The 10,661-nt window shown below is 56.3% G+C and overlaps 1 protein-coding gene across 1 annotated transcript; it reads right to left on the reverse strand.

Moving 5' to 3' along the window:
- Positions 1 to 2,773: 2,773 nt before the first annotated feature.
- On the reverse strand, positions 2,774 to 6,607 carry PTX4 (pentraxin 4). Its single transcript, XM_019012351.4, has 3 exons — positions 6,095 to 6,607; positions 4,553 to 5,207; positions 2,774 to 3,773 (listed from the first exon to the last, which is right to left on the reverse strand). Exons 1-3 carry the CDS (start codon positions 6,233 to 6,235, stop codon positions 3,133 to 3,135), a joined length of 1,437 nt encoding a protein of 478 aa, XP_018867896.4. The 5' UTR covers positions 6,236 to 6,607; the 3' UTR covers positions 2,774 to 3,132.
- Between the last annotated feature and the right edge of the window lie 4,054 nt (positions 6,608 to 10,661).

The following is a 10,661-nucleotide window of genomic DNA, read 5'->3' on the forward strand; positions in this document are numbered from 1 at the left end:
TTTCAGATAGGAAGAGGGAGAATGGGAGGGATTGGCCAATTCTGAGAACCAGGCCTGTTCTCTCGATCAGCGGATTTGGGCCCCTCCCCTGCCCCACCCCACCCCACGCCCCGCTTTCTCCTGTCTGCACCAGCTGACTTTTGGATTCTTGGAGATCTTGTGTTTGGGCCTTTCTTGGGAATCTCTGACATCATGAAGTCAATTTACACCAGACTGAAACTTCAGTACAAGTCTGTTCTAATGGTCAATGCAAGTTTTGTTTTTTACCCTGCCATGATTTGGAATTAAAAAAAAAATTAATTATCAAAAAGAGAGGCTGGGCACAGTGGCTCATGCCTGTAATCCCAGCACTTTGGGAGGCCGAGGCGGGTGGATCACCTGAGGTCAAGAGTTCAAGACTAGCCTGGCCAACATGGTGAAACCCAGTCTCTACTAATAATACAAAAAAATTAGCTGGGCGTGGTGGTGGCAGCACCTGTGATCCCAGCTACTCGGGAGGCTGAGGCAGGAGAACTGCTTGAACCTGGGAGGTGGAGGTTGCAGTGAGCTGAGATTGTGCCATTGCACTCCAGCCTGGGCAACAGAGTGAGACTCTGTCTCAAAAAGAAAGAAAGAAAGAAAGAAAAGACAAAACCAAGTGTGGACAAGGATGTGGAGAAACAGGAACCTTCATAGATTGCTGGCGGGAATGAAAAATGATGCAGCAACTTTGGAAAACAGTTGGGCAGTTTCTCTGAAAGCCTAGACATGGGCCGGGCGTTGGGGCTCACGCCTGTAATCCCAGCTACTCGGGAGGCTGAGGCAGGAGAATCGCTTGAACCCGGGAGGCGGAGCTTGCAGTGAGCTGAGATTGCGCCATTAACCCCAGCCTGGGCGACAAGAGTGAAACTCTGTCTCAAAAAAACAGGAAGCCTAGACATGAATTTACCATAAGACCAGCAATTGTACTGCTAGGTATCCACCAAAGCGAAAAAAACGCCCACACAAAGACTCGTCTGAGAGTGCTCAGAGCAACTTTATCCACAGTAACCCCAACTGGAAACAACCCAGATGTTCACCAGCGGATGAACAGATAAACGAAATGCGGTCCATCCATACAACGTGACATGCTTTGGCAACAGCGCAGATGAAACGCTGAGACACGCCGCAGCATGGACGAAGCTTGAAAACCTTGTGCTAATTAAAAGAAGCCAGACACAAACAGACAATTGCTTTTGGTTTATTTATATGCAGTGTCCAGAACAGGCAAATCCATAGAGACAGAAAACAGGCAGGTGGCTGCCAGAGGCTGGGGAGGGCGCGGGGGACCCAGGAGCGATTGCTACACTTTTTAAGGAAGGGAACAGAAAGGTCCTAAAACTGGGTTGTTAACGATGGCTGTACAACTCCGTAAATTCACTACAAATCTTTGAACTATGCCCTTGAAACGTGAATTTTATGATATGTAAATTTTACCTCAATAAGGTTTTGTTTTGTTTTGTTTTTTGAGACAGGGTCTCACTCCGGTTGCCCTGGCTGGAGTGCAGTGGCGCGATCTCGGCTCTCTGCAGCCTCAGCCTCCCAGGCTCAAGTGATTCTCCCACCTCAGCCTCCCGAGAAGCTGGGACTACAGGCACAGACCACCACACCTGGCTAAATTTTTTGTATTTTTTTTAATGAGAGATGGGGTTTCGCCATGTTAACCAGACTGGTCTCAAACTCCTGGACTCAAGCGATCCACCCACCTCTGCCTCCCAAAGTGTCAGGATTACAGGCGTGAACCACGGCGCCAAGCCAATAAAGTTGTTTTAAAAGCATTGCCTGGGCCAGGCACAGTGGCTCACGCCTGCGCTTTGGGAGGCCGAGGCAGGTGGATCACCTGAGGTCAGGACTTCGAGACCAGCCTGACCAACAGGATGAAACTCCATCTCTACTAAAAATACAAGCATTAGAGCTGGGCATGGTGGTGCACACCTATAGTCCCAGCTACTTGGAAGGCTAAGGCAGGAGAATCGCTTTATCCCAAAAGGTGGAGGTTGCAGTGAGCCAAGATTGCACTACTGCACTCCAGCCTGGGCAACAGAGCAAGACCCCATCTCAAAAAAAAAAAAGAAAAAGAAAAAAAGAAATAAAAAATTTTCAGCCAGGCGCGTTAGTGTGTGCCTCTAGTCCCAGCTACTCAGGAGGCTGACGTGGGAGGATCAGCTGAGCTCGGGAGGTGGAGGCTGCAGTGAGCTATGATTGTGCCACTGTACTCCAGCCTCGGCGACAGTGTAAGACTCTGTGAGAAAGAAAGAGAGAGAGAGATAAAGAGAGAAGAGAGACAGAAAGAGGAAGAAGGAAGGAAGGAATGGAGGGAGGGAGGGAGGGAACGGGAAAGGAAAGGAAGAAGGGAGGGAGGGAGGGAGGGGCCGGGCGTGGTGGCGGGCGCCTGTAATCCCAGCTACTCAGGAGGCTGAGGCACGACAATTGCTTGAATCCGGGAGGCGGAGGTTGCAGTGAGCCAAGATCATGCCATTGCCCTCCATCCTAGGAGACAGAGTGAGACTCCATCTCAAAAAAAAAAAAAAAAGATAAGAAAGAAAGGGGCCGGGCACAGTGGCTCACGCCTGTAATCCCAGCACTTTGGGAGGCTGAGGCTGGTGGATCACGAGGTCAGGAGATTGAGGCCATCCTGGCTAATATGGTGAAACCCCCTCTCTACTAAAAATACAAAAATATTAGCCTGGCATGGTGGCGGGCACCTATAGTCCCAGCTACTTGGGAGGCTGAGGCAGGAGAATGGTGTGAACCCGGGAGGTGGAGCTTGCAGTGAGCCGAGATCGCGCCACTGCACTCCAGCCTGGGCGACAAAGTGAGACTCCGTCTCAAAAAAAAGGAAGACAGGGCAGGAAGTAAGAATGCCGTGGTGATGGAAGAAACATGGGCTTGCGGGCCACCCTGACCCCAGGCTCTCTCTGTCTCTGTTCGCTCCCTGTCCACCTCCCCACTCCCCAGGATGGAACAGGCACCCCTATGTGAGGGCGCAGGTGTGCACAGCCAGGACGCGTGGGGGTGGCCTTTGTAGAATGTGCTCGCGGGTAGGGGGGCGGTGGCGGAATGTGGATGAGGGCATGCTGCCCTTGCTGGCCTCAGCCCCCGTGTGGCTCGGCCTCAGGGACAGCGTTCCAGGCAGGTGCAGTTGGCCCTCTGCACAAATCCGCCTGCTAGAGCAGCATTGGCCAGCATCAGGATGGCACCTGTCGGGAACTCTTTCCTGATGGCAAGGTTTGCAACTTCCCCGGGAACCAGCGCCCGATCCCAGATAGCCAAGCCGGACATGCTCCCCACGAAGGCCTCGGAGCTGTCGAATCCGCCCCCCACGCTGTCTTGTTCCTGGCCCAGCACAAGGGACCCTCCGGGGGGGATCTCATAGCCCTCCCTGAAGCGGGAGCCGGTGGCCACCAGCCTGCGATCCACGTGGAGCCAGTACCTGCCCTGGGTGGACGTCCAGATGACACAGATGTGGTGCCACTGGCCGTCCAGCAGCAGCTGCAAGGGCAGCTCCCTGAAGGCCGGGTCCCCGATCACGAAGTGGATGGATCCGGGCAGCAGGGAGTCTCGGCCGTGCAGCACCAGCTTGTTGTCATTGTCCTCGGTGGCGTAGGACAGGAGGGTGCCCAGGCGGCTGGAGGCCGTGCGGACCCAGCTGCAGAAGGACAGGGCTCGCAGGGCAGTGACGAAACCAGGGCCGAGGAAGACCACGTTCTTGGTGGAGGCGTTTGGGAAAACGAGGGTGGGGCCCACGCCGCAAACTAGAAACAGAGGAGGGAGGGTCAACCCCTTGCAGGAGGCCGAGCAGAAGCATCCAGAAGCACACGTGCTGTGGGTGCCTGGCCTCCCACTCCCGGCTGCCACCCTTCACGGAGCACTGACTCTGCGCTGGCCCTGCCGATGGCTCCCCTGCAGCGTCTCCTTCACTCTCTTGATGGGATCACCCCAGTTCCACAGGCGGGAAGACTGAACATGAGGGCCGTACTCAGGAGTGGCGGGGTCCTGCTAGGAGCCCTAGCTGTCGGCCCACCCAGCTGAGCCAGCGCCCCTCACTGCCAGGGAGTGTCTGCACCAGCTGAGCCAGCGCCCCTCGCTGCCAGGGAGTCTCTGCAAATTTCATGACTCACAACAGTGCAGGTTTAGTGTTTCACGTTTCTGGAGGTCACAAGGCCAACACGGTCTCCCAGGGCTCAAATCAGGTGTGGACAGGGCTGGTTCCTCTGGAGGCTCCAGGAGAAACCATCTCCCGCCCTTTCCAGCTTCCAGAGGCGCCTGCACCCTTCGGTGTGGGGCCTCCTCGTCTGTGCATCCCGCCACCTCTGCTTCTGCCCTCACGCCCTCCTCTGACTGTGTTCCTCCTGCCTCCCCTTAGAAAGCCTCTGTGATGACGGTGGGCCACCCGCCCCCGGATGATCCAAGACCCTCTCCCCATCTCCCGGCCCCTAACTGAATCTCTTTTGAGAAGCCTTTTCCAGGGGGCCTGGTCTAAGGAGGAGCTGGAGGGAAGCCTGGCCATGAGCTGGGAGCCTGTGGTACTTACTCTCTCCTGGTACCTGGGGGGACCATGCCTGCTGCCGAGGGTCTTTTGGGGCAGTCCCACTGAGTACCCGATGGCTGCCTGAGGCTGGAGGCTCCCGCCTCCCTTGGAGAGGGGCCGAGGAGTCCTGTGGGGGGCCCCCGTGCTCAGATGCAGCTCGGAGCTCCTGCCTGTCCCTCTGAAGCTTCAGGGAGGTCGGGCCCAGCTCCTCAGGCTGGGTTGGGGTTGGGACCAGGGCCGGCCCGAGGGCTGCAGTGCCAGGGTGGGCCACGGGCAGCCGCCCCTCCAGAGCTGCCAGCCTGGCGCCCTGGCTGTGGACGAGGCCCTCCAGGCGTGCCAGTGAGTCCTGCAGGGCGTCCCTCTGGGCCTTGTGTGCCTTCCTTTCCCGGGCCCGCTGCTGGCTCCTCTCGCCCAGGGTGAGGTCCAAGGCCCGCAGCCGCGTGTCTACTTTCCGGCTTCGGCACTGCAGCTTCCTCACCCAGGCCTTGAGCTGCGCCAGCTCCCCCTGCACCGAGGCCTGTGACCGGTTGACTGCCTGAGCCACAGCCTGGCTCTCTTCCGCCAGGCTCCGGAACCGGACGTCAATGTTGTAGAACACGTTGTAGTTGCTGGCGATGCTCTGCAGGTGCGTCCAGGTCACCTCCTGGAATCTCCGGAACTGTAAGGAGGACACGGTGATGATGGCACGTTGTAGTTGCTGGCGATGCTCTGCAGGTGTGTCCAGGTCACCTCCTGGAATCTCCGGAACTGTAAGGAGGACACGGTGATGATGGGGCGGGCCGGGCCGGGCCGGCTGGGCGGGATGGGAAAGGCTTTGCCCTCTCAAGTTGGGAGCAGCGGCCGCGTGCCCGGCCCACGGCCAGCACTGGCTATCTGCCCACCAATTTGATCCCCACTTCGATGCCGTGAGATGTGGTGGGTGCCAGGGACTGACCCCAGGCCATGTGGCTGCACCACGTGGGGTGTGGACTCCAGGCCCACAGCTGGGGCTCTGATCCCCACCGCTCACCCCATAACCACCGGCAAGTCACTTTCCCTCGTGATTCCAGCTCCTGCCTGTGAGCAGGTGACGGCAGAGTGGCCTCATGAGTGCTTTACGAGGCCCAAACAGGAAGAACCCAGCGCAGGCCCGACAGGCACACAGCACTCCGGAACTGTCCATGGACCCCGCGTGGGAGTCTGGGAGGCCGTCCTCACCCACTGCCACAAGGTGGACCTGAGACCTCCCAGTTTCCACTCCCCATGACACTACCCGGCCCCCACGGCCCCCAGTTCCCCTGACTCCCTTCCAGACCCCCTTCTAGCCTCTGGCCCCACCTCACCCCCACATGTTATGAGGCTTGTGTCTTGTGTGAGTGGAGCCCAGCTCAGCTCTTCCCTGGTGTCCAGCTGCAGGTGAAATAATCTTCATGGATGGAAAGAGCGTCACACGCGGTGTTCGTGTCCGCCAAGCCCTGATGTTTACCACTCTGCTTCTGTAACATCCGTCTTCCATCTGCTGCCAATTTAAAAACCCGACTGCGCCATGTCAGGGGTATAACTTGCCTGTTCCTCCAGTCTACGGAGCCTCTCGAAAAACAGTTTCCTGGGCCCCACTGGGGCGGCTTCCTGCGATGAAGCCCCATGTAGATATATAGGCACAAAAACAAGGAAGAAAGACAAGGTCTTCCTCCACGAGCAACCCATCCGGAGAGACGGCAAGGCCCCAGCAGTCTCCCTCCAGCTGCAGGAGAGGGTGAAGGTGGCTCCGTGGGTCTGTCTTGTGTCTCATCCCCCCAGCTCTCCTGTTGAGTGGTTTTCCTTCTTTGGCCCTGGCTGGATGTCACGTTCTTCCTGCCGCCTCCATGAAAGGCATCTGCCTTCAAGCCAGTGGGCTCTGAGACTTGCAGGTTCCCAAGGAGACAAGCTTAAAACAGATGCAAACAGTTTCTTTGAAGAATCATTCAGCTCGGTGCAAGCCCGCGGGCGGGAGGCGATGGCTTTAACAGGAGCACATGGACTTGTGCTCCCGAGAAGTCGAAGCAAGACAGGGAACCCGACGGGGGCTGGGGAGTCAACAGAGCCAGGTCTGCACAGGCACCCATCACCCAGGCCGTGCACGGCTGCATCCTGGGAGGCCCCGTCTCTCTCAGTAAAGCAATGGAAATGTGACTGGGAGCCACCTTGATTAATTAATTATTATTATTATTTGAGATGGAGTCCCGTTCTGTTGCCTAGGCTAGAGTGCAATGGCGCAATCTCAGCTCACTGCAACCTCCGCCTCCCCGGCTCAAGCGATTCTCCTTCCTCAGCCTCCTGCCTCCTGAGTAGCTGGGATTACAGGCGTGCTTTACCATGCCCGGCTAATTTTAGTATTTTTAGTAGAGATGGGGTTTCACTATGTTGGTCAGGCTGGTCTCAAACTTCTGACCTCATGATTCGCCTGCCTCAGCCTCCCTAAGTGTTCGGATTACAGGCATGAGCCACTGCGACTGGCCAATTAATTCATTTTTTTGACGGAGTCTCGCTCTGTCACCCAGGCTGGAGTGCAGTGGTGCGATCTCCGCTCACCACAAGCTCCGCCTCCTGGGTTTAACAGATTCTCCTGCCTCAGCCTCCCAAGTAGCTGGGATTACAGGTATGTGCTGCCACATCTGGGTAATTTTTGTATTTTTAGTAGAGACGGGGTTTCACCATGTGGGCCAGGCTGGTCTCAAACTCCCGACCTCAGGTGATCCACCCGCTGTGGCCTCCCGAAATGCTGGGATTACAGGCATGAGCCACCGCGCCCGGCCAGTTTTTGTATTTTTAGTAGAGACGGGGTTGCCCCATGTGGGCCAGGCTGGTATTTTTGGTTACAGGTTGTGTACTGGCTTGAATGAGACCCTCCTGAAAACACACATAAGCCCCAGGCAGGGCCTTATGTGGAAAAGGTCTCTGCGGATGTCATGAAGGATTTTGAGATGAGACCATCCTGGATTATCCAGGTGGCCCTAAAGCCATAGACAGGAGTATAAGAGACAGAGGAGGAGGCACAGAGGACACGGCCTGTGAAGACGGGGCAGAGACTGGGGTGACGCTGCCACGAGGAGCCCCCGGAGGCCCCAGAAGCTGGAACAGGTAAAGTGGGACCCCCCAGCCCAGAGCCTTCGAGGGAGTGTGCACCTTGACTTCAGAATTCCAGCCCCCAGAACTGTGATAGGACTCATTTCTGTTGTTTCAAGCCACCCAGCTCATGGGAATAAGATCATCCACAAAGTTGTCCCACTGGGGGCATCCATCATTCCCAAGGTGGCATGAGCCAAGAGGGTGCCAGGCCAGGAAACCATCGGTGGCCCCCAGGCTCCCCTTGTCAAGTGTCAGAACACCATGGACATGGAGAAGACGCAGAAAGCATCGGAGAGAAAATCCTGGGCACGTGGATGGGGTTTGGGCCTTAGGCCCCGGGGGACTGGCGGCCACCAGAACAGCGACGCTGGTGCCACACACAGAGCGGCGGATCTCACCGCTTCCAACTGACAGTGAGTTCCATTTATTTATGTATTTATTTTATTTCGGTAGAGACGGGTCTTGCTATGTTGCCAGGCTGTTCTCAAACACTCCTGGGCTCAAGCAATCCTCCCACCTCAGCCTAGCCAAAGTGCTGGGTTTACTGGCATGAGCCACTGAGCCTGCCTGATTTCCATTTAAAGTCGTGGGTCGAGGCAGGGTGTGGTGGCTCTCTCCTGTAATCCCAGCACTTTGTGAGGTCAAGGTGGGCAGATCACTTGAGTCCAGGAGATCGAGACCAGGCTGGGCAACATGGCAAAACCCCGTCTCTACTAAAATTACAAAAATTAGCCAGACGTGGTGGTGTGCACCTGCAGTCCCAGCTACTTGGAAGGCTAAGGTGGGAAGATCACCTGAGCCAGGGAGAAGGAGGTTGCAGTGAGCAGAAATCGCGCCACTACACTCCAGCCTGGGTGACAGAGCAAAGAATAAAGACATTTTCAGATACACAAAGGCTTGAGAAATTTGTCCTCCAAGCACCCACTGTTGGATGCGGGGCTTCAGGAAAAGAAGGGAATAGGGAAGGACGGAGCTGCTGTGGGCACTGGCGAGGGTTGGAACCCAGCAGCGGATGGAGGAGGAGTTTCCAGGATGATGAGATGCTGCCTGCCCCATATCCCATCCATCAGCTCTGCCTGCAGAGATATGCCCTGAGTTCAGCTGCTTCTCTACACCCCCATTCCGCCCCAAGCTCATCCTCACAATGGCCACCTAGTCCCCTCGTCCGTGTCGCCCCCCTACCGTCTGCTCTCCTAACTGCACCAGCATGGACCAGTGCCTTCAATGCCTCCAGGAGATGCCTGCCACACAAGCAAAATCTTAGTCCCTGCGAGGGCCTTCTGTGGCCTGGCCCACGGCCTCACTCCCTCCAGGCCTCACCCCTGCATATGCCTCCCTCGGCTCCACCTCCCGGGCAACAGTTGCCGCCTCAGGCCTTCGCACCTGCCGTTTTCCTGCCAGTGAGACTTCCCTGGCTGTCAACACATTCAGGGCTCTGCTCTAAGGTCTTCTGTTCAGAGCTCTCACCTTACCTAAGACAGCACCCACTGCTCTCTGGCTCTTCTTTTCTTTTTTTTTTGGAGGAGTCTCGCTCTGTCACCCAGGCTGGAGTTCAATGGCACAATCTCCACTCATTGCAACCTCTGCCTCCTGGGTTCAAGCAATTCTCCTGCCTCAGCCTCCCAAGTAGCTGGGATCACAGACACATGCCACCACGCCCAAGTAATTTTTGTATTACTATTATTATTATTATTCTTTTTTTAGTAGAGATGGGGTTTCACCATGTTGGCCAGGCTGGTCTCCAACACCTGAGCTTGTGACCCACCCGTCTCGGCCTCTCTAAGTGCTGGGATTAGAGGTGTGAACCACTGTGCCCGGCCACTGGCTCTTATTTTCTTACCCTACCGGTTTTTTATTTTGATTCCTTTTATTTTTTTTGAAACAGGGTCTTGCTCTGTTGTCCAGGCTGGAGTGCAGTGGCAGTGAACATGGCTCACTGCAGCCTCAGCCTCCCGGGCTCAAGCCATCCTCCCACCTCAGCCTCCTGAGTAGCTGGGATCACAGGCTCATGACACCGTGCCTGGCTAATTTTTAAATTTTTTGTAGAGACAGGGTCTCACTATTTTGCCCATTCTTCAACTTCTGGGCCCAAACGATTCTCCCACCTCAGCTTCCCAGTGCTGGAATTACCGGCATGAGCCACCGGGCCCGGCCTCTGCCAGTTTTTCTGCTCGAGGCCTGTCACCTGGCATATTTCGTATGTACTTTATCTGTTCCCCCGATAGGTGAGCAGGAACTTTGCATCATTTGTTGCTCAGAGGGCTTGGTGCACCAAGCAGGCATTTAATCAATGTTTGTTGAATGGATAACTGTTCCCCAGCTTTTCCCACATCCATCGCTGCTGAAATGGCGCCTCCTTAGGTGTCTTCCTGGATTGCCCCCCTCCACAAAGATGAAGCCCCCCACACTCCGGTGCGGTTTACAGAAGGCACTGCATGTTGTAAATGTTCAGTGTCCGGCTGTCCAGCCTGGCGGCCACAGCCAAAGGTAGTACCGAGCCCCTGAGATGGGGCCAGTGCTACTAAGGAACTGGACTTATTTAACTTCAGTTAATTTACAGAGCCACATGCGTCTAGCGCTTACCCTACTGGTTGCAGTTTTTATTCCACGACCTGGCCTCATTTACGGAGCTGCATTTGTTCAGATCTGACACGATCTCAACTGCTCTTTTACTTCCTTGTGTACCGTGCGTTTCCCTTACTGGCCTCTGACCCTTGAAAGCAGGGCCTTACATCCGGGGAAGACGAGCCAGGCCTGTCTTGGTAAACATCTGCCTTAGAACGCTCGGCGTTCTGGAGAGAATGTGGGACCCGAGGCGGAGGGAAGAGACGGCTGACATCACTCCAGGGTAGGGACGACCGAGATGGGAGAAACTAAGGAGAGGACCCACCACCCGGGCGCAGCGAACCCAGCTCGCAGCCACGTGGGGAAGCGCGGCCCTGCCCTCAGGCCCCGCCCCACTCACGCGTCAGGCCCCGCCCACCCCACCGCCCCCGCTCCCGCGTCCAGGCTCCGCCCCGTCCCC

This window comes from Gorilla gorilla, chromosome 18 (genome assembly GCF_029281585.2).
Source record: "Gorilla gorilla gorilla isolate KB3781 chromosome 18, NHGRI_mGorGor1-v2.1_pri, whole genome shotgun sequence".
NCBI lineage: Eukaryota > Metazoa > Chordata > Mammalia > Primates > Hominidae > Gorilla > Gorilla gorilla.

Excerpts from the sequence above, each read along its gene's own strand:
- PTX4 (XM_019012351.4), bottom strand. The coding sequence starts at position 6,235 with ATGGGTTGCTCGTGGAGGAAGACCTTGTCTTTCTTCCTTGTTTTTGTG. Across the intron at positions 5,208-6,094 it reads TCCGTAGACTGGAGGAACAG|TTCCGGAGATTCCAGGAGGT; the intron begins GCAAGTTATACC and ends TCCTCCTTACAG. Across the intron at positions 3,774-4,552 it reads CCCCCAGGTACCAGGAGAGA|TTTGCGGCGTGGGCCCCACC; the intron begins GTAAGTACCACA and ends CTCTGTTTCTAG.